The sequence below is a fragment of the Phacochoerus africanus genome, chromosome 8 (genome assembly GCF_016906955.1).
Source record: "Phacochoerus africanus isolate WHEZ1 chromosome 8, ROS_Pafr_v1, whole genome shotgun sequence".
In the NCBI taxonomy this organism is placed as follows: domain Eukaryota; kingdom Metazoa; phylum Chordata; class Mammalia; order Artiodactyla; family Suidae; genus Phacochoerus; species Phacochoerus africanus.
This window is the reverse complement of record NC_062551.1, coordinates 87,412,434-87,439,747: the sequence shown is the minus strand read 5'-3', so window position 1 is coordinate 87,439,747 and position 27,314 is coordinate 87,412,434. Positions and strand designations below refer to the sequence as shown.

Genomic DNA, 27,314 nt, shown 5'->3' with positions numbered 1-27,314 from the left:
TTTTTTTGTCTTTTTGCTATTTCTTGGGCCGCTCCCGCGGCATATGGAGGTTCCCAGGCCAGGGGTCTAATCAGAGCTGTAGCCACAGGCCTACGCCAGAGCCACAGCAACTCGGGATCCGAGCCGAGTCTGCAACCTACACCACAGCTCACGGCAATGCCGGATCGTTAACCCACTGAGCAAGGGCAGGAACCGAACCCGCAACCTCATGGTTCTTAGTCGGATTCGTTAACCACTGCACCACGATGGGAACTCCCTCATTTCCTTTTTTTTTTCTTGGTCTCTTTAGGGCCATACCCACAACATATGGAAGTTGAATCAGAGCGGTAGCTGCCAGCCGCAGCAGCACTGGATCTGAGACATGTCTGTAACCTACACCACAGATTACAGCAATACCAGATCTCTAACCCACTGAACAAGGCCAGGGATCCAGCCTGCATCCTCATGGATACTAGTTGGGTTCTTAACCCCCGCTGAGCTACACCAGGAATTCCTATTACTATTTTTATTTTGGCCACACCCATGGCATGTGGAAGATCCGAGGCCAGGGATCGAACTCATCCCACAGCAGCAACCCAAGCTGCTGCAGTGACAGTGCCAAATTCTTTTTTTTTTTTTGTCTTTTTGCCTTTTCTAGGGCCGCTCCCGTGGCATATAGAGGTTCCCAGGCTAGGGGTCCAATCGGAGCTGTAGCCACTGGCCTACACCAGAGCCACAGCAACTCAGGATCCAAGCCACGTCTGCAACCTACACCACAGCTCACAGCAATGCCGGATCCTCAACCCGCTGAGCGAGGCCAGGGATCGAATCTGAAACCTCATGCATGGTTCCTAGTTGGATTCGTTTACCACTGCGCCACGACATGAACTCTAGACAGTTCCAAATTCTTAATCCACTATGCACAAGGGAACTTCACAGATAGCTCTTTAAAGAGGATTTCTTATTAAATTAGGCCCTCCTACTTACTCTCCATCACGTCACTTTTATCTTATTTTCTCTTAGTATTGTAGTTAGGGTCATTTTTCTGTTTCTTTTTTTCTCTGGTTTTGAGATATAATTGACATATAACATTGTATTAGTTTTAGGTATGTGTCGTAATAATTTGATATATGTATATATTGCAAAATGATTATTGTAAGAAGTCTAGTTAACATCCATCACCTCTCATTGTTACAGTTTTTTTTCCTTGTGATGAGAACTTTTAAGATCTATTTTCTTAGCAACTTTTAAACATTCAGTAAAATGAAGTATTAGTGATATAGGAACCTTGTTGTACATAACATCCCCAGAACTTAGGATCATTTTTCTGATTCTGCCCCTTAATTGCTAGCTATGTGATCTTAAGAAAGTTATATTTAAAAAAAAAAAGGAAAGAAACTTACTTATAACGTTTCTGAATTTCCAGTTCTTATTTCTAAAAAGGAATAATCAGCCTACCTCATACAATTGTTACATGGAATAAATGAGATAAAAATGTAATAATCTTAGCAATATGGCAGTTACATAGGAAGTATCCAGTGTATGTCAACTGACATTGTCATCATTTTACTTTAAGTATTAGAATATTCAATAATTTAGTAAGTGGCAGTCTTAACTTGGTTTAGCCTGTTTCATTTGTATCGCTATCACAAGTTATGCTGCTTTGGATGTATTAGTGTGTGAAATTTATTACGTATTTAGTTACTTCCTTAGAATAGATTTCTATATGAAAATTAATGTATTCATTAACAAATATAAGGATGGGAATTCCCTGATGGCTCAGTGGGTTAAGGATCCAGCATTGTCACTACTATGGCTTGGGTTGCTGTTGTGATACAGTTTTGATTTCTTACCTGGGAACTTCTGCATGCCACAGGCACAGCCTAAATAAATTAAAAAAAAAAAAAAACACAAACCAGGAATTCGCACTGTGGCTCAGCAGGTTAAGAACCTGACTAGCATCCATGAGGATGCAAGTTTGATCCCTGGCCTCGCTCAGTGGGTTAAGGATCTGGCATTACTGTGAGCTGTGGTGTAGGTCACAGATACAGTTTGGTTCCCGAGTTGCTGTGGCATAGGCTGGCAGCTGCAGCTCCAGTTTGACTCCTAGCTCAGGAACTTCCATATGTCATGAGTATGGCCCTAAAAGAAAGAAAGAAAAAAAAAAATATATATATATATATGTAGTTATATATATATGGAGATATATATATGGAGATATATATATATATATGGAGATATATGTATATATGGATGTTTCGCATTTTGCATACAGGTTGCTTGATTGTTTTTTGGTGATAGCAATTAATAAAGATGGGCTTTTTTTGTTTTGTTTTGTCTTTTTAGGGCCACACCCACAGCACATAGAAGTTCCCAGGCTAGGGGTTGAATCAGAGCTGAAGCTGCCAGTCTACATCGTAGCCACAGCAGCAAAGGAGCTGAGCCTCGTCTGCAACCTACACCACAGCTCAAGGCAATGCCAGATCCTTAACCCTCTGGAGCAAGGCCAGGGATTGAACTGGCATCCTCATAGATACTACTTTGGTTCGTTACCATTGCGCCACCATGGGAACTCCTAAAGACAGTATTTGTTCTTTTTTTTTTTCAGGGCAGCACCTTTGGCATATGGAAGTTCCCGGGCTAGGGGTTAAATAGGAGCTACAGCTGCTGGGCTACACCACAGCCACAGCAACACTAGGTCCAAGCCAAGTCTTCGTCCTATACCACAGCTTGGAGCAGCGCCAAATCTTTTAACCCCCTGAGCAAGACCAAGGATTGAACCTGAATCTTCATGGATTCTTAACCTGCTGAGCCACAATTGAAACTCCCTAAAGTCAATATTTGAAATCAGGTTGCTATAGTTTTTTGAGTTCATTTTGCTCCTGTGTAACTAAGCGGCATACTAGAAAAGAGTCTTCAGTCTTCTCCCTATTTAACAACACCGTATTCTGACATGTTTCTGGGGGTGAGTTACTGCCCTTGGACCCAGAAAGACCATTAATTGTCCTCAGGCCCTCATAAGTTTCTTTTAAAATGCAAAAGAGAGATTCCTTTTCTATCAGAAATAGATTCAGAATTCTGAATAGGTCAAACCTGATTGGGGCCTTAGACATCTCTTCATCCCTCTTATTTTACTGATGACTAAAGCAAAGCCCTAAGATGTTAAGTGATTTGGCCAAGATCATAGTAGTCATTCACTCAGTCTGTGGTAGAGCCAGGACTCCATCTCCAGAGGGCCAGTAATCTTACTGCTCTATCATATTGCCTATGGTCAGTTAACATGTACTTTTTAAGCAGTCGGGGGCATACCAGGCTTGAGCACTTGCTTGACAAATCCCTACACTGCCTTACTACATTAGGAAGTACTCCTGAAAAGCCTGTTTTTTGTTTTGCTTCTCAGTCTCTGAGGTAGCACTGCCTACTCTGAAAAGGGGGTAGCAAATAAGTAATGGAAGCCCTTTTTAAAATCTGATGTGAGCAGCTTCTGTATATGTTTGTGAGCAAATACTCTGTTCCTGCCAGCCTCTTGGAATTTTCTTCTTGGGCATAGGAATGGGGAGTAAGGAAAATGAATAAAAGAAGAAAACGGGAGTTCCCGTCGTGGCGCAGTGGTTAACGAATCCGACTAGGAACTATGAGGTTGCGGGTTCGGTACCTGCCCTTGCTCAGTGGGTGAACGATCCGGCGTTGCCGTGAGCTGTGGTGTAGGTTGCAGACGCGGCTCGGATCCCGCATTGCTGTGGCTCTGGCGTAGGCCGGTGGCTGCAGCTCCGATTGGACCCCTAGCCTGGGAACCTCCATATGCCGCGGGAGCAGCCCAAGAAATAGCAACAACAACAACAACAACAAAAAGACAAAAGACAAAAAAAAAGAAGAAAACATGCTTCTGTTGGATGGCTTAAAGGTTTGGCTGCCAAATCTTTGTCATTTCTTACAATCCTGAGCTCTAGTCAGAATGGAAGTTTAGTTGATGATTTTTTTTTTTAATGTAGTAGGTAAAGGGATAGAATTGATTCTCATTGATTTTCCCACTGCTCCTCTCATCCTTTCCAATTATGTGGGCCAAAAGTAACTTTCTAGAATCTGACCAACTCAAAAAAAAAAGAAAGTTTAAGTTGTTTCCATTTTTGAAATTCCTATGTGGCTCGGTGGGTTAAGGATCCAGCCTTGTCACTGCTGTGGCTTAGATCGCTGCTCTGGTAAGGGCTTTAACCCTGGCTCGGGAACTTCTGCATGCCACAGGTGTGGCTTAGAAAAGAGAGATAGAGAAAGTTTAGGATCCGACCAACTCATTCTGCCACTTTGAACCCTTCTGTGGTCCCCAGTGAGGGAGATGAAATCTAAGCCGTTCATTCACAGCCTTTCATGGCTGGCCTCTCTGCCTGCCTACCACGTAACATTATCTGCTGCCTCTCTCTGCCCAGTTCCCTGCAACCCAGCAATTTTTTCATGCCTCTTTGTTTTCATACAGTATCTTTGCCTGGGAATATGCTTCTACTTTGTCCAAATAAAAATTACTTCTTTCTTCTTCCATACCCTGCCAGTGTGCTTTATTCTGTGTGAAACCTTCCCTTTCTCATTACCGTCTGTGTACCACAGGAGCATTAATCCCTCTGCCCTCTTTGCTATTGCATCTTGTACAGGCCTCATCATTGGTTTACTCCCTGCTAGACTGAAAGCTCCTTGAGAGCAGAGACAGCATCTTTTTTTCTCTCCAGTGGTGCCTGCCACTAATCAGATGCCCAAACATTACTGAACAGCTCTTTAGGACATTTGCAAAATATTTTGCTTAAATTAGTGCCCTACTGACACTTTCTTTGACAAATCCCAAATATATTTTGGCTCTGCAAAACAATTTGTGCAGGCTTCAAAGAGGAAAGTCTAGAAATAGCACCTAGGTGCTATAAGAGATAATGAATTCTCTCCTAAAAAGCTGAAGATTTCAACAATGTCTTCTCTGGAGAGGAAGAACAATGGCTTGAACAAAATGTCAGCCATTTCAGGCTTTCTTGATTATTGAGGCAGCAAACATCCTGACACAAAAATGATTGTATATAAAGTATGTTGGGTTCCACACATGAATGAGTTATTGATGGGGAAGGTGGAGTTGTCTGCCTTATGTATTGCTTTGACATACAACACTGAACTCATTTCTAGATGAGGAAAAGGCCTTGCTTAAAGGGATAGCAAATTTTTTTTTTCATTTAGAAAAACTACGTGGCAATGTTAAATCAAATTTGGGTGAGATCTTGTGTAACAATGGCCTTAACAAAATTGCTACTCTTTTTCCATGTGAGGTTCCAGACAATTTCTATTGCCTTTAATGTATTTTCTACATAGATTCAGTCTATGTAAATATAAATACTGTTTTATGTTTTTCTTATTTGCTTAATAATATCTAGTAAACATTTTTACATCTGATCATCAAAGTATTTTTAGGAGTTTCTTAGTAATAGCTATCAGTTATTGAGGTCCTGCTATATACCAGCCATGTGCTAAGCATTCTATTTGTAATCTTCACAACAGCCATGAAAAGTAAATGTTAGCCCCATCTCACAGATCGGAAACAAGCCCAAAGAGGGTTAGTGGCCCAGCAACACATAACTCTTAAGTTGTGGTGACTGGTTCGGTCTTGCCCTGCATCCTCAGTCTTCCCACTCTGTTCCTTGATCTTCTGGCGTGAGAGCTCATAGTGTTGCAGTGTGTTTATGAGCCATAACTTAATAAACCATTTATTTGTCGTGTTTGACTTTAGTTTATTTTCATTTGAATTGTTTCTCTTACCTTTCCTACCCAGGCAACAATGAACCTAAAATTTATTTTCTTTTTAATAAATGTGCTTCTGTGTAGTAGGTGTGTATATACATATTATGACATTAAATGAAAATGTTTAAGCCTCTCTTTTTGCATATTACCTTGTTACATACATTTTTTATGAAATCATAATGCCTTTTTCAAATGACCTGTTTACTTGTTTTTATATAGTTCCAATAGTCTGTTTCTATTTGCTAAGAATCATAGTTTAATTAAATGTGCTTATGTAGTTCCCTGGTGGCCTAGTGGTTAAGGATCTGGTGGTGTCACTGCTGTGGCACAGTTTAGATCCCTAGCCTGGGAGTTTCTGCATGCCATGTGCGAAGCCAAAAAAAAAATGTATATGTAAATGATACTTAGTTTTTTAATTCCTAATACATTTTGTTATAAATTGAAAATAACCTCTTTAGGAGTTCCTGTTAACAAACCCAACTAACATCCGTGAGGACGAAGGTTCCATCCCTGGCCTGGCTCAGTGGGTTAAGGATCTGGCGTTGCCATGAGCTGTGGTGTAGATTGCAGACACGGCTCAGATCTAGCGTTGCTGTGGCTGTGGTGTAGGCCAGCAGCTGCAGCTCCAATTCGACCCCTAGCCTGGGAACCTCCATATGCTGTTGGTGTGGCCCTAAAAGACAAAAAGACAAAAAAGAAAAAAAAGAAACGAAAATAAACTCTTTAAATTTTACATTATTTTTTGTTAAACTTTAATATTTGACATTCATTAGTTTATATTTTTCTAGTCAAACCTTGTAACTTGGACTCTTTATTTTTTTAAGAAACACAAAAGTTTTTTCTTCATTGATAGAAATCCTATATTTTATGGTAAAGTAATACTTGGTCCAAAGGCAGATCAAGAAGGGATACCAATTTTCCCAGGCAGTCGACTCTTCAGTAACTCTATTTCTTTGCTGTTCACAATTTGATTTCTGGGAGTGCCACCTTGTTTTATTTTGTAGGTCTGGGACCTGCGCCAAAACAAGCTGACCTACACAATGAGGGGCCATGCAGATTCAGTGACTGGCCTGAGTTTAAGTTCTGAAGGCTCATATCTCTTATCCAACGCAATGGATAATACAGGTAACTTTGGAAAGAAAAGGTCTCCCAGTGCCCAGTTACTGTGGACCCTAAAGAAAATGGGCATTAGGTGCTAGAAATGTGTACTAGGATGAAAGAGGGTCCAAGGAAAGAGTCAAGGATGGCTTCCAAGTGTCCACCAGTGCGATTAGGAAAACAGGCTATAATAGTAAAAGCTTTAGAAGAGATGGGTGAGAAGCCAGGGTTCTATTCCCAAATCTGCCATCTAATCCCCAAGTAGCATTGCACATAGCATTTCTTTTCTCTGGGCATCAGTTTCTACATTGATAACATAAGAGGACTGGACTTTACTTTTAAAGCCCATTTCAGCTTGGGTATGCTGTAAATTTCAGAGAGTACCAAGCTCAGATGATCAGTAGACCTATTGCTATCTCAGTTGCACTCTCCTGCCAGTCTGTCTTCCCTCCTCGCTCCAAAGTATTAATGTGACAGGAGATCCTCATTAAAACATTTCAATATTCTGGGGAGTTCGCTTGTGGCACAGCAGGTTAAGATCTGGCATTGTCACTGCCGAGGCCCTGGTTGGTCACTGCTATGATACACGTTGATCCCTGGCCCGGGAACTTGCACATGCCTGGACAAGGCCAAAAAAAAAAAAAAAAAAGGTTAAAAAAAAACTGCTCAATATACTGGATTTACATAAATACACTTTTGTCTTTTCATTGCTTGTTTTTGAGTTGTTGGATGGGAAGATGTGTTTACTATAGTAAAAGAGAAAGATGATTTGTCGGATTCTTAATTTTGGGAGTTTTGAAATGCCCCGCTGGTATAGAAGTTCATAGACTTGTTAGGAACTAAAATTTTTTTTTTTCTCCTTTTTTCTTTTTTCTTTTTAGGGCCGCACCTGCAGTATGTGGAAGTTCCCAGGCTAGGAGTTGAATCAGAGCTGCAGCTGCCAGCCCACACCACATCCACAGCAACGTGGGATCCCTGACCCACTGAGTAAGGCCAGGGATTGAACCCTCATCTTTATGAATCCTAGTCGAATTCATTTCTGCTGAGCCACAGCAGGAACTCCAGGAAGTAAAATGTTTTCACTGGTGTTTTGTAATGAAAATAACACCTCCTCAGTGGTGTTCAGTTAATACTTGTTAGATGAGAACATCCCTACCTTCTGACTATACTCTCAGCTCAAAAGCAAACTTCCATGAATAGCTTCACCTTTTTATGTCTAACTTCAAGGATTGTTGTTTTTTTCCCACACTCAAATAAAATAATATCACTTAAATGCCACTGTAGGTTAGCTTTAGTTAACAACTGTAGCCACTGTGTACTGTGGGTGTTTATATCCTATTTCAATAGATTATCTAATTCTAGCATTGTTTATAGTGAAGAAGGATGAGATTCCCTAAAAGTTTATTGAAGTAAAAGTAAGAATTTCTTGTTATAGCTATATAATAAAATTGGGTTATATAATAAAATTGGCTCATTGGGTTAAGAACTCAACCAGTATCCGTGAGAATGCAGGTTCAATCCCTGGAGTCACTCAGTAGGTTAGTATCTGGCGTTGCCACCAGCTGCAGCGTAGGTAGCTGACATGGCTCAGATCTGGCATGGCTGTAGCTTTGTGATTTGTAAATTGTAAATTCTTTATTTTTAGTTCATTGCTGCCAATCTTTTAGAGCCCTTTCATATATATCATTTTATTTGGTCCTTAAAGTACTGTTATTTTTTTAAAAAAAAGAGTAAGTCTCTCATTTTACAAAGGAGATCAGAACACAGAGAACCTCACTATTTTCCTGATACTCCCCCAATTATAGCAGAGCTAGAATTGAAATCAAAGTTTACTTTTTCTAATTCTTGGTAAGGTATTTTATATATGTATATATATAAATTTATATATTTTTTAACCTTACAATTAAACTGTCAATTGCTCCTATGATTCAAATTAGAAAAGTTAGTCCTGACTTTGTTTTTTATAGATTGATTGTCATAGTCAGTGGTGTTTAGTTTGTCATATAGAAACTTTGCAGGGCATTCCCTTGTGGATCAGCAGGTTAAGGATGGGTGTTGTCATTGCTATGGCTCAAGTCACTTCTGTAGCGAGGTTCAGTCCCTGACCCCAGAACTTCCACAATTCACAAGTATGGCCAAAAAAAAAAAAAAAGAAAGAAACTTTGCTATGTGTGACTCTTGGGGTTGGCAGAGGCATCACTTGCACAGTATTTTGTTGAAATCAGTATCACACCCAACTACTTGCTGTTCCAAATCCTCGGCAATGTTCAACATTTTCCCTTCCTACATTCTCAGTTTTCCTCTGTGCCCTGTTGATCGAACTTGGATACATTTCATTCCCATTAGAAAGAGGAAAGAAGGAGTTCCCATTGTGGCTCATTGGGTTAAGAACTCAACCAGTATCCGTGAGAATGCAGGTTCAATCCCTGGAGTCACTCAGTAGGTTAGTATCTGGCGTTGCCACCAGCTGCAGCGTAGGTAGCTGACATGGCTCAGATCTGGCATGGCTGTAGCTTTGTGATTTGACTCCTAGCCTGGTAACTTCCATATGCCGCGGGTGTGGCCCGAAAAAAAAAGATGAAAAAGAAAAGGCCTGATCAGGTAGCAGTGTTCCATGCTGGTCCTTCTCTATCCAGGAAACAGCATCTGCCATTGATGTGATACTGATTTCAGCTAGGTTCTCAGGAGGCCCCTGGCTAATAGCTGTTTTGCTTTGTTTGAATTTGCAGTGCGAGTCTGGGATGTCCGGCCATTCGCTCCCAAAGAGAGGTGTGTGAAGATATTTCAAGGAAATGTGCACAACTTTGAAAAGGTGAGTTCTGCATGGCAGGGGAGTTTTACTGTCCATTTGATTCAAGAAACACTTAAGACAGTGCTAGGGTACTGTATTTACATACATCAGATCATAATGTTATACACCTAAAACTAATACAGTCTTATTTGTCGATTATATCTCAGTTTTTTTCTTTTTTTTTGTTTTTGTTTTTGTTTTTTGTCTTTTTTTTTTGCTATTTTCTTTGGGCCGCTTCCGCGGCATATGGAGGTTCCCAGGCTAGGGGTCCAATCGGAGCTGTAGCCACCGGCCTACACCAGAGCCACAGCAACGCGGGATCCGAGCCACGTCTGCAACCTACACCACAGCTCACGGCAACGCCGGATCGTCAACCCACTGAGCAAGGGCAGGGACCGAACCCTCAACCTCATGGTTCCCAGTCGGATTCGTTAACCACTGCGCCACAACGGGGAACTCCAGTTTTTTTCTTAAATGGCTGGGGGGAGTTCCCCTATGGCTCACTGGTAACGAACCCAACTAGTATCCATGAGGACACGGGTTCAATTCCTGGCCTCACTCGAGGGGTTAAGGATCCAGCATTGCCATGAGCTGTGGTGTAGGTCTCAGACACGACTCAGGCCAGCAGCTGTAGCTCTGATTCGACCCCTAGCCTGGGGACCTGTATGTCTCAGGTGTGGCCCTAAAATTCAAAATAAAGGGGGGGTGGGATGGATGGATTAACTGGGAGTTTGGGGTTAGTGGGTGCAGACTATTACGTATAAAAGGGATCAACAACAAGGTCCTACTGTATAATACAGGGAGTTTTATTCAGTGTCCTGAGATAAATCATAATGGGAAAGAATATATATGTGTGTGTATAACTGAACCATTTTGCTATAGAGCAGAAATTAACATTGTAATTTTTTTTTAAAACGGTGCTAAGGTAGAGGGCAGTAGCTCTACTAAGAAGGGACTACATGCCAGTAGCACTGTTGTCCATCAAAACTTTTCTTGCCAAAAGTAAAACTAATAGAAATGGGAGTTCCCTGGTCGTATAGGGAGTTAAGGATGCGGCTTTGTCACTGCTGTGGCTCGGGTCACTACCCTGCCTCAGATTCAGTCCGTGGCCCGGGAACTTCCACATGCTATGGGCATCGCCTAAAAAATTTAAAAGATGTGTAGTCTTATTTGAAAAAAAACTAATAAAAGCATAAGGAAGAAAGTAATCATATAGAGAGATAGAGATCGGGCCCCTCTCAAATTTAGGACTTCTGACTTCAACAAGATACTCCTATTTTTTTAATTCCTTGGGAACTTTGACTCTCGTAGGTCACTGTTCCATAGGGCACCCAGACTCTCATGGCTATCACCCAGATGGCCTCCCTCACCCTCCCAGTGACCAGCTATTAGATCCCAGAGAATACATCCCTTCCCTCACTAAGTACCACCAGCCAAATTTTGAGAGGCAGACATTTTTTCTGAACTCTCAAACCCCAGGTCAGCTCTTGAAAGCAGCTTTTCGTCCGATAGTTTGTTAATATATACTAATGTTTTTCTTTTGTTTCCATTGAGATTGTTTCCCTTTATAAATCAAAATTTATTTTTTGTTAGATTTGGTTTTATTTTTGTTTTCCTTCAAGATAAAAAAAATTTAATGAGAATCAAGGTAAAGGAGCAAAGAGAGCTTCCATTTGTAGGTAGAACAAAATTTTGTTGCCAGTTCCACTCTTATTACTGTAAATTAAGCATTTTCTGTGGTTGGTTTTTACATGGCTTGAAATATATGGAAGTATGCTCTCTTGGGCCATAGAATGTAAGGCAATTGTTGATTATATTCTGGGGAGAACAATTGAAACTCTGCTTAAGAAATTTAAAGTCTCTTAATAATGCTATAGTCTAATAAAGAGGGGTTTGGTGCATAATTGTATTCATTGGATTCCTGTCTATTCATCATTATAGAATCTTCTGAGATGTTCTTGGTCACCTGATGGAAGCAAGATAGCAGCTGGGTCAGCTGACAGGTAAGGATTACTGGGTGTGAGATAAAGGATGGTAAAGCTAATGCAGGTATCTTCTCATGTTTAATACATGAAACTGATCTAGAGCAGAAATAGAATTACAGCTATACTCAGAGATGAAGCCACGTGCACAGGGTTTAAAGATCATGTGGACAAACAAATCATTTCTCTCCTCTTCAGATACATTTTAGACCTGGAGGGTAACAGTTTCTTTGGGTTGTTGGATTCCCTTTGCCATCAAAACAAAATTCAGACTCCTATTCTGGCTCCAGTTTCTCTCATCAGGTTCTGCCATGCTTCATTTCATTCAGGTCCATTTGTGTAACACACCCACCCCCACCACTGTCACCACAATGCTTCACTCACATGGAACGTTTCCTACTCTCACATCCCTTGTGCCTCCTGGCTTCTCTCATATTCCCTCTTCTGTTATCCAAACTCCTGTTCTCTCTAGTAGTTATATCTCTCTAGTAATCACCTATGTTATATCTATAAATTTTCCTGGTCCTCTTTCTTCCTCAGCTCTTGGGCATAACTGATCACTCTTTGCTCTGGGCTGTGGTCACACTATATACATCTAACCTTTATTAGCATTTATTGCATCTTACAGTAAGACAAAGTGGGGCACTCCCGCTAAATTATTTGCTCCTGGAGGTCAAGGAATGAGTCTTAGTCATCTCTGAACTCAGGGCAGTGCTTGACCTATTCCAAGCAGTTAGTGAATAATACATGAATGAATTCCTAGCTCAAGGATGGAAGTCAAATTTTGCCTGCATGTCAGCTGAGCTGTTGGTAATGTCTCCCTCAGTTGAGGATGATTCAGAGCTGGGTCTGGGTTCAGTGGGAGAAGTGTCAAGATTGCTAGGTGAGAGGTGTGGCAACATGTGGGCTAGTTATCTTCCAACCCTGAGCTGAATTAAGAGCTATGAAGCTTTAAGTATCAATTTAATTTCTCATTCATCATTAGATGATGAGTGGAAAAGAGAAGGCAGAGAATTCTTCAGTCAGCTGATGTTGTATTTGGTACTTCTATGGTGATCTATAATTGGAAGGGAGTCAGAAGTCGACAGAAATGTCCAGTTGCCCAGGTTGTTGGGCCACAAATGTGGGATGGCAAAGAATGGTGAGGCTGGGAGTTCCCATTGTGGCTTAGCAGGTTACTAACCTGCCTGGTATCCATGAGGACGCAGGTTCAATCCCTGGCCTCGCTTAGTGGGTTAAGGATCTACCATTGCCATGAGCTGTGGTGTTAGTTGCAGGCAAGGCTCAGATCCTGTGTTGCTGTGGTGTAGGCTGGAAACTCTCAATTTGCCTAGCCTGGGAACTATATGTCGCAGGTGCACCCCCCACCCCTGAAAAAAAAAAAAAAAAAGAATGGCGAGACCCTCTGATGGCCCTCTGGGTTTAGCTCCCACTGGGAAATATCTTAACCCTTTTTGGCTTAACCCCATTTCTCTCATCCTTTAGAGATTTTCTGCTACCCAACTAAAACAGACACCATCATATAAGCATGAAGTCTTTTCTAGGCTAGCTTGGGCTTTCAGCATGTTGCAGTTTTCTCCTATTTGGTTGGAGCTCTGGCATGACCATAAAGAAGCCTCACTTTGCTTCTGAATTGTGAACAATCTGAATATACCTGAAGATTCCAGAGTCCTTTTTTTATTTCCCCCTAGCATGTATAATGTCAGGGAAAATGTACAAGTTTTTGAGTATTTTCTGGGGGTGAGGGTAAGAGTCCCAAGTAAAACAGTGCCACAATGCTGATTTGAGTCCTAGTGGTTTAGAGAACTGCTACTGAAAATCTAAAGAATTTTTTTAGTTGCCAGGTTTCTAAAGACGACCTTAAAAAAAACAAAAACAAAAAAAACAGGCCCACAGCCTGAGGTGTCTTTTATTGTGACAGAACCATTCTAAGTATTTTTACATCATTTTCAGCAGAAATGTTGTATCTTTCCTAGGTGATTTAGCTTCCAAGTGATAACCTGTCTAGATTTTCTTCTGAGCAGTTTGTTTCTGATATTAGCCCTTTCTAACTTGCAATGTCCTCTCTTCCCTCTTATCCTCCCCCCTGTTCCTTTAAACCTTACTCGTGGAACAATGGGTCTGGTCTGGGGAAAGCCTATGTGTCCACCTGCTGAGGGTTGGCCACATTTCACAGGCCACCTCGCCAATTAGCTTCAAGTCAACAAGCAGCTCTGTTACATAAGGAGTCTGGTTCCTGTCAAATGTTGCCATGCCAGAGTAAGGAGAGGAAAAGGAACCCCTCTAAATTTAGCGTCTAATTGGCAGCCATGGAGAGTGAGGCCTTGAAGTAAACCCTTGGAGATCTGGTATTGTGCTGGCTTTTGTGTGCCTGGAAAATGTATCCTTCCTCCTCAGAAAACTGCTTTTTCAGCTTGACCTGGATTTGGCAAATTTCCCTTCCCCAACTGCAATTCACCTACCTCCTCATGTTCAGACTTGAAACCCTTCAACAGTTTCTATCAAGGACTGTGAGAAGACCGATCCGTCTGTCTGCCATGAGCGATTTATTCAGCCGATTAAATGTCATGTGATTCTCTTTTGATGACAAATGTATTTAATCATCATAATAGTAGCTGCTGTTAATTCTGTGAGCCACGCACTTTGTATACGTTATTTCATTATATCTCTCAACCAAGCTGTGAAATCAGTATTGTCTCTTCATCACTCCATCATTTCATTAAGCAAAGAGAAGCTCAGAGAAGTTAAATGTCTAAGATTACTTGGCTATTAAATAGTTGCATTGAGACTTTCAGTGCAAAACCCAGGTCATTCTGAGTCTGGAACTTATACACCTTTCCACTATGCTACATCACCTTAGCTGAATTAATGAGGATAGTTACTTGTGCGTGTCAGGAAAGAAGATAGTAGGAGGGAAAATAGGAGCATCTGAGCCAAAAAGTCTATACGAAGGAGTTCCATCGTAGTGCAAAAAACAAATCCGACTAGGAATCATGAGGTTTCAGGTTCGATCCCTGACCTCCATCAGTGGGTTAAGGATCCAACGTTGCCGTGGGCTGTGGTGTAGGTCACAGGCGAGGCTCGGATCTGATGTTTTCTATGGCTGTGGTGTAGGCCAGCAGCTGTAGCCCCAGTTGGACCCCTAGCCTGGGAACCTCCATATGCCATGGATGTGGCCCTAAAAAAAGAAAAAGAGTTCTAATTATAGTTCTCCCACTGAGCCAACTGATGAACTGTATAACCTTGGAAGAGTCACTGTACCTTAGTTTTTCTTATCTGCAAAATGAGTTTAGGAGTTCCCATTGTGGCACAGCAGAAGTGAATCCACCTAGTACCATAAGAATGCAGGTTTGATCCCTGGCCTCACTCAGTGGGTCAGGAATCTGGTGTTGCTGTGGCTGTGGCATAGGCCGGCAGCTGTAGCTCCAATTCAACCCCTAGTCTGGGAACTTCATGTGCCACAAGTGCAGCCCTAAAAAGAAAATAAAAATGAGTTTAGACTAGCTGATTTCTGTTGGCTTCTTCCCATGATAGAATTCAGTATTCTTTCTGCCTGTGAATTCAGTGTAAGATTTGGATCAAGTGCATTTTTGTGTTATGTTTATATAGCAGAAATTTCCTTTCCTTTCTCTGGGCTCTCTGATTTGAATACAGTACTAAGAAGTTCATGTGGACCCACAACCTAGGTTCCCAACCTACCATGAGTTGGGTTACCTTTAAGACAGTCCTGATTGCATATGAGGTTAACTACACCCTAATTATGTTGAGTGCTCCTTAAAGAAGATTTCTTTGTGTGTGCCTTTCTTCTCCATAATCTTTCCTATTTTAGAAGATTTTGTGTTTGAAAATACCAGTAATGCTTACGTTTTTTAGCTGTTTTTATTTCTCCACTCAGTTGCTCAAGGACAGGATCCATGCTTTATTTAAAATCTATGACTAATTTCTAGAGGTCAGAGTAGAGTTCAGTAAATATGTAGTGAATAAATAAATGGCTGTTGCCATTTCCCCTAAAAAGCCATGCTTCTACCCTACCCTCAGCTCTGGGAGGCCTTAGCCTTGCTCTTCATGATACCTTGCAGGTTTGTGTATGTGTGGGATACCACAAGCAGGAGGATTTTGTATAAACTACCCGGCCATGCTGGCTCCATCAATGAAGTGGCTTTCCACCCTGACGAACCAATCAGTAAGTCTGCCCTAAGGGAAAAGGGAAATTGGGGGAATCTCCGTAAAGGGGCCCTAAGAGTACAGAGGCAGAGGCGGACATCTGTTCTATGTGAATTTCCATGCAAACAGTCTTTATGAGTATTGTTGACAGTCTCACCATTGTTCCAAGCGGTGGGGTAAGAGCAATGATCCATTTTCTTCTCAATCTCAAAGGGAGCTTGGTTAGTCTATTTCTAGTTCTTTTGTGTTTGCTTGCTTCAGTCTATGATTCAGTGATGTTTCTTAATTTCAGTTATAAATTGCAACTTAATTTGCATTTTATTGGCTAGCTAAATAAAGGGCCTTGAATTTAAGGAGAAAGTGTAACTTTCTTCCGATCGAAGTATAATAAGCAGAAGCACATTTACAAAATGTCTGGTACAAACATTGATTCTTCTCCTCTAGAGTGACTGAGAAGGTCTTTTTCTTAAGGTTTGACCGAAAAGGGACATCAGGCTTTAGATGCTGATAATGTATTTCCCATAGCACAGTCCGCCTTCATGGTTTTGAGAGGACTTGGATTGAAAAGCCAGGCTGTAGTTTCCTGGGAATGATGTTTAGGAGGAGGGGAATTTAAGCTAAATCCAATTGCTCTCTTGTACCATAATTGCCTCTTGACGTAGGAGCGTTTGAGCACCAAGTCTCCTTTAGCCTTCAATGTTTCCAGTTATCTGTTTATTTCGCCTCAGTTCTCTCAGCATCCAGTGACAAGAGACTGTATATGGGGGAGATTCAGTGAAGATATGGAATGGAAGACTCTACAAGGCTGCTTGACCCTGAGACCTCAGACAGTGTAAGTGGCATCAAATGATGCCCAAGCCAGCATCCTCCCTTCAGATGAAGATCATTACTAGCAAGGAACAAGGAGGAGGTGGCCATAGTCCAGCAACCACATGTGTCCCATTTCACCAGGATGATTAAGGCAAGCTTACAGTGGCCTCTTAAAACCACCTGCCAGATATCAGGGACTGTTTGGTTTTTTTCCTTTTTTTAAAATAAGATTTCTTCAAAGAGACAGGCATTGGTTGGTTTGTAGTTTCCTATTTCCTAATCCATTCTAAAGACAGGAATGTGACTGAAATTTATTTGTCGGGGTGTGTTTTTTTAATTCAGTAACTTGTATGATATTTTCTTTCTGTGTTTCTCTGACTCATTTTGTATTAAAAGTGAAATAGATGCCTTTTTACAACAGCCATGTGGATTGGATTTATTGCTGTCTTTTCTTTGAGGCTTGATCACTGAAAATCTAAGCAAGTCCAGAGGATGCAATCCATTTAAACTTCCAAGAAGCTAGTGGGATGTTTTGGCCTTTTTTTTTCGCCTTTTCTGTATTTTTAGGTTTACTCTATGAAAATGACAGAATACTTCTCTCCTGTCTAGAAGTATAGCAGTCAAGAGGTGATATATAAGGTCAAAAAGAATCTGGTTCTTATATATTTTCACATGATCTTTGATGAACAAGGTCTGTGTCTACTCTCCCTCCTGCCAAAATTGTTTTTCTGAGCAGCAGTCCCTACCCTCAGGTGTCCTGAAGTGGGCTCATTTGGGGCAGTCTCAGCTGGTAGCAAAAGCATTGGCTGGAATGCTGTATAAACTCAAAAGAATATGATAAAATTTTGGTGTGACTGGACCATGACATTGTCTAAGACTTTTTTTATGATTCAGCTTATTTGTCTGTCTTTCTTAAACTGACGGGCATTAAGAAATGCTGTTAGCTGGAGCTCCCACTGTAGATCAGCGCCATCTCTGGAGCCCTGGAACACAGGTTCGATCCACAGCCCAGCACAGCAGATTAAGAATCCAGCATTGCTATAGCTGTGGCATAAGTCGCAACTGCAGCTGGCCTGGGAGCTCCATATACCTCGAGGCAGCTGGAGGGGGTTAAAAAAAAGGAAATGCTGTGTCTGCCTTCTGCTCCTAAGACAGGTTACTCTCTCCAGATTGCTGAGTGACTGTGCCCAGCACACAGACCCACACTAATGAATCCCATCTGGCACTGGAAACTTGAGTGTGTCTTTTCTTTTCTTGTTTTAGGGCCGCACCTGCAGCATATGAAAATCCCCAAGGTAGGGGACGAATCGGACCTATAGCTACCGGCCACAGCAACATGGAATTTGAGCTGCATCTGGGACCTACACCACAGCTCATGGCAATGCCAGATCCTTAACCCACTGAGCAGGGTTAGGGGTTAAATCCACATCCTCATGGATAATAGTCAAATTCGCTTCTGCTGAGCCACAGCAGGAACTCTTGAGTGTGTCTTTTCTGAATCTCCTATCTCAACACTGAGGTCTTCGCACCTCCAGCCTGTTCTGAACGTTTGATTTTATACTTTTAGCTCACAAACTGAATCATCAATTTATCTTAAGAAATAAAAGAAAGAAGATTAAGTGAGCACATGTTCAAGATTTAACTCATTAAGGAAGGAACCATCAGGGTGGTTAAAGCTGTCAAATGATTTAATATAGTGGGGGAAAAAAGTTAAAGTATACTGGAAACAGCAATTTATTGTTCCTGGAAGTTAAGAAAGTTTCACAGATTATTCAATTATACTTAGATTGGGACCTAGAGATTGAGTAGGATTTTGCCAGGTGGATTAAAAAAAAAAAAAGTGCATTCCAAGAAACAGCAGGCACAAGCTTGAAAGCTTGGTGTGTTTCATGAACCAAAAGAACTTCAGCATGAGAGTTCCTGTCGTGGCTCAGCAGTTAACAAATCTGACTAGCATCCATGAGGACGCAGGTTCGATCCCTGACCTCGCTCAGTGGGTTAAGGATCCAGCGTTGCCATGAGCTATGGTGTAGGCCAGCAGCTGTAGCTCCGATTGGATCCCTAGCCTGGGAACCTCCATAAGCCACAGGTGTGGCCCTAAAAAGCAAAAACAAATAAAATAAAAAGAACTTCAGCATGGTTAGCTGTGGAGAGCAGCAGACGGTAAAGTTGCAAAATTAAGTAGGAGCCAAATCCTGGGGAGCTTGTACTTCATGTCATTTGTCTGATAGGTTGAAATTTCCTTAAGTATTCTACAGAACACTGTTTCCCAGGTGTGTTAGATACATTGAGGCATAAAGATCCCATGCTTAAATAAGTTCAGCAAAGATTGGGTTAATAAGGTGCAACAGGTTTCTTTACTGCTGGAATGCTTAGTACCTTTACTAAGTACAGTGGGATCTTCAAAGGGAGTGGTGACTCACATTGCAGGCCTGAGCAATAATTACATATATGGTTAGGCCTTTAACCAGAAGAGACTTGGCCAAAGATGGTTTGCAAGCCACTTTTCACACCTCTAGCACAATCACAGGTTATTCCCTAATCTCTTAGAAACACCTGGTCTACATACCTCAGAATTAGTCCAGTCCTCTCCACCCATTCTCATCTTTCTAGGCTTGAATCTTGACACTGCACTTTTAAAAGCTACCAACCCCTCAAGAAGTAAGCAATGATTGGGAAGAGCCAAGGCCCTGGGGAATATAAGGGCTTTCCTCAAACCTAAGCCTCTTCACTCCTCCCAAGTGCCTTCTTCAAAGCCTGGATAGAAGCCATTAGCAGGAAATAGCTGCACCACTTAGAATTTGTAGAGAATAGAGGCCCTAGCCTAGGGAATGAAGAGTTGAGTGTAAAACATCCCTAGAGGGTGCAAATTGTATTCTCAATTTGGGAGAGATGGATTGCTCCCAAATGAATAATGGCATCTCTGGTTTTCAGTTAATTTCTCTTTATGACTTCCACAGTCTCCAACACTTAATATCATTGGCACTTAAAGAGCCAAATCTTTTTTTCACTGAGTGGTTGAGTTTTGTGAGCTGAATTGTCAGGGAGGTGGATTTGGACAGGTCAGGGCTTTTATCAGAGTTGCTCCTTCACAGCAAAACAAGAGTTATTTGTTTCTCCTGGTAGATGGAAAATCTGCTGCTTGTTAATATCTCAAGGTGTTTGGATGGGAAATCGAGGTAATAGAACTCTGATCATTTGGGGCTTCAGGCAATTGAGCCTTAGAGAAAGGCTAAATTAGGACAGGATTGCTCCTTCCAAGAGACTTTAGGGCTTAACAGCTGTATCCCAGGACAGAAGGGGCCAGACTTAAAAGGCAGCCCCTACTCCTGTGGGACCAACTGAAGCCAAGTCTGACCTCTAAGCCTGCCTTCTGCCCTCCGGTCAATTGTCTCTCTGACCCAGACCCATAATGATCCTTGAAAAAAGCCCTGGTTGGGCACCCACTCTGCCTCAGGCCCTGAGAGCTATCCCAAATTCTTGTCCTTTCTTCTAGGCTTCAGCTTCTTTTCCTCACTCGCCTGTGCAACACACCTACCTTCTTAGATTCTTCTTTAATTTATATCTAGAGTAGTAGATCTCAACTCTGCACAGTTTTGCTACCAAAGGGACACTTGGCAATGTCTGGAGCCTTTTCCGGGGGGAGGGCACACGCATGGCATATGGAAGTTCCCAGGCCAGGGATCAAATCCAAGCCGAAACTGTGACCTGCATCACAGCTGCTGGATCCCCAACCCAATACCCGGTGCACCACAATGGGAACTCCATCTAGAGACTTTTTTTTTTTTTTTATTCACGAGGTTTTTTTGGGTTGTTTTTGGTTTTTTTTGCCATTTCTTGGACCGATCCCTCGGCATATGGAGGTTCCCAGGCTAGGGGTCCAATCGGAGCTGTAGCTGCCAGCCTACGCCAGAGCCACAGCAATGCGGGATCCGAGCCGAGTCTTCGACCTACACCACAGCTCACTGAGAAAGGGCAGGGATCGAACCCGCAACCCCATGGTTCCTAGTCGGATTCATTAACCACTGCGCCACGGGCCACGGCGGGAACTCCCCATCTAGAGACTTTTTTTTTTAACACCTATTTTTATTTTTTATTTTTTTGCTTTTGAGGGCCACACCCTCGGCATGTGGAATTTCCCAGGATAGGGGGTCCAATCAGAACTGTAGCCGCTGGCATACACCACAGCCATAGGAATGCAGGATCCGAGCCTCATCTGCAACTACACCACAGCTCACGGCAACACCAGATCCTTAACCCACTGAGTAAAGCCAGGGATCAAATCTGGGGCCTCGTGGATGCTAATCAGATTCGTTAACCACTGAGCCATGACGGGAACTCCTAGAGACATTTTTGATTGTCACAACTGGTGGGGTGCTAAGCAAATCTAGTGAGCAGAGGCCAGAGATGCTCAAAGAAGTAGGTGCTCCATAATGTTATTAGTCATGCTGTTAAGAAACCCTGCTCTAGAGCAGTGATTCTCAACGTGGTCTCTGAAACAGCAGCATCAGCATCACCTGAGAATATACTAGAAATGCAAACTCAAGAGCTCTGAGGCCTACTGAATCAGAATCTGGGAGAAGGAGGTATTCAGCAATCTGGTCTGACAAGTCCTTCAGATGATTCTGATGCAAGTTTGAGAACCACTGTTCTGCAGACTCAGGGTTTTCATCTTTTTGAAGGAGGGCCACAGAGGCTTCTCCTGTTTCGTCAGTGATAGTTGTCATTAACTATTTAACTATTCTTTTTGGCTTACATGCTTTATCTCAACTGTCACATTTAGGGCAACAGGTTCAAGGAGAAGTAACACCTAAGATCAACTAGCTAGGAAGTGGCAAAGCCAGGACATAAACCTAGCTGGAGTGCTTAACCCCATCACCACAATGTAGGCTTTGGTGGCTTTTAACCTTAAATGCACATTAGAAGCACCTGGGGGGCCTATAAAAATCCAGATGCTTAGATCATACCCCAGGCATATTATATCCTAATCCCCAGGGTGAGCATCAGTATTTTTTAAAGCTTGCTCGAGTGATTGCAACATGCTGTTAAAGTTGAGAACACTAAGTGCTAGCCATGGCTATGACTAGCCAGGAGGGCAGCATAAAGCCAAGCTGACTTTCCTGACACTCCTTGGCTCTCAAGGAAACCACTGCTCTGACCTTTAATCTGTGTGAGTTTAAGAACACTTCTCTGGAGTTCCTGTCATGGCTCAGTGGAAACGAATCCTACTGGTATCCATGAGGACTTGGAGTTGTTTGATCCCTGGCCTTGCTCAGTGGGTTAAGGATCTAGCATTGCCATGAGCTATGGTGTAGGTCCCAGAGGCGGCTCAGATCCTGTGTTGCTGTTGCTATGGTGTAGGCTGGCAGCTGTAGCTGCAATTCGACCCCTAGTCTGGGAACTTCCATGTGCTGCAGGTACAGCCATAAAAAGAAAAAACAAACATTTCTCCCAAGGCCCAGTCTACAACTGCAGTATGGGTTCAGTCCCTGGCCTGGGAACCTTCACATGCCTCAGGTGTGGCAAAAAAAAAAAAAAAAAAAAAGGCCTTTTATAGCTAACTTTTCTGTCTAGAATCAATCAAGTTTTATGCTTTAGGGTATTCTCTTTGAGGGGGGGCATACCTATAACATGCAGAATTTACCGCTGGGCCAGAGATCAGACCTGTGCCACAGCAGTGACAATGCCAGCTCCTTAACCCCTAGACCACCAGAGTATTCCCTCTAGTATTTCTTAATCTAGAAATATTCCCCTTGAAGTTCCCATCGTGGCTCAGTGGTTAACGAATCCAACTAGGAACAATGAGGTTTCTGGTTCGATCCCTGACCTCGCTCAGTGGGTTAAGGATCTGGCGTTGCCATGAGCTGTGGTGTAGGTGCATCCCACGTTGCTGTGGCTCTGGCATAGGCCAGCAGCTACAGCTCCAATTAGACCCCTAGCCTGGGAACCTCCATATGCTGTGGGAGCTGCCCTAGAAAAGGCAAAAAGACAAAAAAAAAAAAAAGGAAGAAAATTCCCCTATACCTTGTTTCCAGTGAAATCGACTATTTAAATGTATATGGTTTTACATGCTGCTTTCATAGTATAGTTATGCTTGTTTTACATTAATAAATGTAAATGACTAAGCACCAAAATTAGCAATCCAGGAAGATGTATCACATTTATCTCTGCTTTGTGTCTTCTCCTATCCTTGTTTTAGAGACATGTAGGAGTTTCCTTCATGGCTCAGTGGTTAACGAACCCGACTAGTATCCATGAAGTTTCAGGTTCAATCCCTGGCCCTGCTCAGTGGGTTGAGGATCTGGCGTTGCTATGAGCTGTGGCGTAGGTCGCAGACGCAGCTTGGATCCCATGTTGCTGTGGCTGTGGTGTAGGCCGGCAGCTACAGCTCCAATTCGACCCCTAGCCTGGGAACCTCCATATGCCACGAGTGTGGACCTAAAAAAGACTATATATATTATATATATATATATGTAAATAAGCGATTCAAATCCAATCTAATACATATTGTCAGAGGTATACCTACAAAGTAGGAGGCAGTGCTTAAGGGGGAGTTAAAGTTTAACTGAGGAAATGACACCTGAAGTGAATCTTAAAGGAAGATTGGAAATTGGGGGGGGGGGGAATAAGCACGGTGTGGGTAGCGGCAAAAAACATGGACAACATCACAGATCACCAAAATTCCTGGTGTGATCAAAAGTGACACACAGCACGTGATGGTGATAACAGCATGTTGGGAGAGTGACAGGTGAGTAAAAACCTTGGAAAGTGTTGGAGCCAGATTGCAAAGGGTCTGAAGGCCATGGGCTTTGTTCCATGGAAAGGAAGCCATCGAAGTTCTCGCAATACTCTGCACAGGAGGTTGACCACACCTGAGGATGCTTTTGATTCTGAGTACCCTCTCAGAAGATCATGATGGGGAACTGTTGTAGGAACTGGGGAAGATAGATGAGATCAATATCTTCAAACATCAAAAGACTACCTTGGGAAAGAGAAAATGCTCTTATTCTGGGAAGCTTCGAAGTGCAGAGCCAGGACAAGTGGATTATAAGAAGGCAGATTTATACTCAGCAAAGAAAGCAGCTGAATCAGAGCTGTGCAAACACTGAATGGTAGTGAGGTACCCCTCTCAGGAGCGTGCAAGCAGAAGCTGGGTGACCATTTGATAGGAATGCCTATGTTGTGTTGATTTAGAGGGTTAGAGCTGCTAATCAGAAGCCTTGGGGAGGGAGTTCCTGTTGTGCACAGGAAATGAATCCGACTAGTATCCATGAGGATATGGCCTCACTCAGTGGGTTAAGGATCCAGCGTTGCCATGAGATGTGGTGTAGGTCGCGGATGTATCTCCAGCTCTGATCCCATGTTGCTGTGGCTGTGGCATAGGCCAGCAGCTGTAACTCTGATGTGACCCTTATCCTGGGAACTTCCATATGCTGTGGGTGTGGTCCTGAAAAGCAAAAAAAAAAAAAAAAAAAAAAAAGGAATCCCTGGGGAGTGTATTTTTAAAATACCTGTTTAACCAGGTCCCTCCAGAGATTATGCTGGGGTTGAGCTGGTGTGGGGCCCTGAATCAGACGCAGGTAGTCTGCACATTTGGGAGCCACTCAATTAGAGGACCACTGGTTTTCTCCAGCTCCACTGTTCTATGATTTTACGTGCTGTTTACCCCAGACTTGAAGATGGTAATTTTAGGATTCAGTGAATTATTTGCTGTGAAAGGATGTCTGGGTGAGGGCTTATAGAAAATGATAAGGGGTAGGGAGCTAGCAGGGGGTTGAGAATCAGCATTTGCAACCTGCTGGAGGGGCCAGGCCAGAGCTGACCCATCTGTCTTCCTACCCTCAGCTGGCCCTCGGGCAAGCCCAGTTTGGCATAATAAAGGCCCAGCAAAGTAAGGAGCCGGTTGGAGAGGGCCTCCTACCTTCTCTCAATGACCCCCAGCTCAGCTGGCCTGAGGGTAGACTGTAACTGAAAACCCATGTGGCCACTAAGGCCTAGTGAAAAGGGAGATTTGTCTTGGCTGTCAGCAGATTCTGTGCTAGAGATTCTGGACCCAGACAGGCGGAGTCAACTTTCTCCAAATTTACTGCCATCAGAGCTGTTTAGGGCTTCCTGACCTAGACTCTGCCCATTCATATACACACTATTCTTCCTCTGCCTTTCTTCTGAACTATTCTTTCTTAGAATTTTTTGGTTTTTGTTTTTTGTTTTTCTTTTAAGATACGAAGGAAGGCGTTCTCTTGTGCAGAGGGTTAAGGATCCGGCATTGTCACTTCAGTGGCTTGGGTTCGATCCCTGGCCTGGGAATTTCCACATGCCATGGGTGTGGCCAAAAAAAAGGCGCCTTGCAGATCACCTAGGCCAGCGACTTTTCAACTTGGTTCCTGAGAGACTTTGGATTGAGGTGCTAATCTGGGGCCTTGACAGGATGGGAGGGCAGACTGAGACAGCAGGTTGCCTGTCCTCTTCACACAACCAGAGCGGCTCCCCTCTTTCTTCAGTTTGCGAAATGTATCATTTCTTTTGAAGAGAAGGATCTGTTGCTAAAAAACAAAAGTTTGAAAACCAGAAGGAATATAGTAGGAATGGTAGAGGTAAAGCAGTTCCGCCTGGATCCAAATCCTGATTCTGCCACTTCCTTTTTGTCTGACCCTAGACAAGGAATCTAAGCTCTCTGAATCTCAGCTCCTCCTCCTAGAAACTGGGCGTGGTGATAATAGTACCTACCTCAAAGGGCTCTTATGAGGTTTAAGAAGTTTATGCATAGAAGTTGCTCAGAACAGTGCCCGACACAGAATGCTTAAGTGTTAGCTACTGTGATAGAATGGGGTCTTTGTCCCTATTCCTGGCACAGAGCTCCTAAAACTCTTGGTATGGCCTCAGTGATAGGAGTGCCTCTTGTTATTCCTGAGTCCCTTTTGAACACATCTGAGTTTGTTCTAATGAAGTGACTTAGGATGGGACCCCCTAGACCAACTCAGGATGGTGCTGGTCACCAGAAAGGCCAAGTGATTAGAGGAAACTTTTAGCCCCTCCTACTGAGCTCCAGGAAAAAGAGGCAGTACCTAGAGACCAAGCTGTAGAATAGCTCTAGAACAGTGAGATCCAGAGCAGCTTTCTGGGTGATGAACTGGCTGGGAAGATTATGTACTCCCACTCCACAGAGACAGACGTGCCCAGGACCCTTCCAAACCTCACCCTGTGTACCTCTCCATCTGGCTCTTCACTCATATCCTCTATAAGAAATCAATAAAGGGAGTTCCCATTGTGACTCAGTGGAAATGAATCTGACTAGTATCCATGAGGACGTGGGTTCGATCCCTGGCCTCACTGTGTCAACATCGCGGTGCACAGCTCTGCAGCTGTAGCTCCATTTCGACCCCTAGCCTGCAACTTCCATATGCCACGGGTGCGGCCTTAAAAAGCCAAAAAAAAAAAGAAAGAGAAAAGAAATCTGTAAAGGTAAGTAAAGTATCTTCCTGAGTTCTGCGATCTATTCATAAGCACATTATCCAGCCTGAGGAGAAGGTCACGGGGACCCCCGATTTATAGTTGGCCAGAAGTAGAGGTAGCGGGAGCTTTGCAACTAGCATCTGAGGGAGAGGCAATCTTGTGGGACTGAACCTTTAAAGAGTGATTCTGTGCCAACTCTGGGTAGTTAGTGTCAGAATTGAATTGTTGGACAACCAGCTGGTGTTGGAGAATTGGTTGGTGTCAGAAAACACCCCAGAAACTGTAATTAGTGAGCACATTCAGTCCTCTAACTTGGAAGGAGAAATTAATAGGTTTAACATTTCTGGTATCTTATGAGTGAACTTTCTGAGAAGACTTCAGTCCACGGAAAGACTAATGGTGGAAGATTTAGACACTGTGACTAGGCTTGGTTTAGGGCAAGGACAGAACATAACACCTCATAAATTTCCTCACTTCAGCAGCTCCTAATGTGCTTCTCTCTAGGGCTGACCACGATCCTGCCTTCTCACTCAGGAAGGGTAGGTATATTCTGAATCATCTCTGTCCTTTATTTCTAAATCCTTCATTTTTCCCACATTCTTTCCCCAGTCCAAGGGTTAGTCATCTTTTGTGTTGACTATTTCAAGTCCCTCCTGACATCATCCTCAGCTCCAAACACCCCCAACTTCTCGCCAAAGATGTTTCTATCTATTCCTACAATGAGATTGCCTTGCCGCTTAGAGTGCCTGCTGCGGTGCAGTGGAAACGAAACTGACTAGGAACCATGAGGTTTAGGGTTCAATCCCTGGCCTCATTCAGTGGCTTAAGGATCTGGCGTCGCCATGACCTGTCATATAGGTCACAGATGCAGCTCAGATCCTGCATTGCTAGGGCTCTGGCGTAGGCTGGCAGCTGTAGCTTCGATTAGACCCCTAGCCTGGGAACCTCCATATGCTGCAGGTACGGCCCTAAAAAGCAAAAAAAAAAAAAAAGAAAGAAAGAAAAGCAAAAAAAAAAACCTAGGACTTCCTAAAAGAGAGCACAATGTATGCAAGGGCTCAAGGCAGGAAGATCGTTCATTCATCAGGCATTTGCTGACTCCTGACATGATCCAAGGCCAGAGATGATTTATGACACAGTTGCTGTCCTCATAGAGCTCACAATCTATTCGGGAAAACAAAAATCAGACAAGTAAGTACAGTGACTCCCACTAAAAGTTCTAATGGCGGTAGCACAGACCACATGTGATCCCAAAGGCGTATGCCTCCTCG

The 27,314-nt window shown here is 42.9% G+C and overlaps 1 protein-coding gene across 1 annotated transcript in view; it reads left to right on the top strand.

Annotated features, from left to right (window-relative positions):
* Positions 1–17,010, top strand: part of SNRNP40 (small nuclear ribonucleoprotein U5 subunit 40) — a 38,986-nt gene extending 21,976 nt beyond the window's left edge. Inside the window, exons 6-10 of the mRNA XM_047792982.1 lie at positions 6,750–6,870; positions 9,573–9,655; positions 11,576–11,637; positions 15,696–15,799; positions 16,509–17,010. Of these exons, the coding sequence (XP_047648938.1) occupies positions 6,750–6,870; positions 9,573–9,655; positions 11,576–11,637; positions 15,696–15,799; positions 16,509–16,558 (420 nt within the window). The 3' untranslated portion in view covers positions 16,559–17,010. The remainder of the gene's footprint in view (positions 1–6,749; positions 6,871–9,572; positions 9,656–11,575; positions 11,638–15,695; positions 15,800–16,508) is intronic.
* The last annotated feature ends 10,304 nt before the right edge of the window (positions 17,011–27,314 follow it).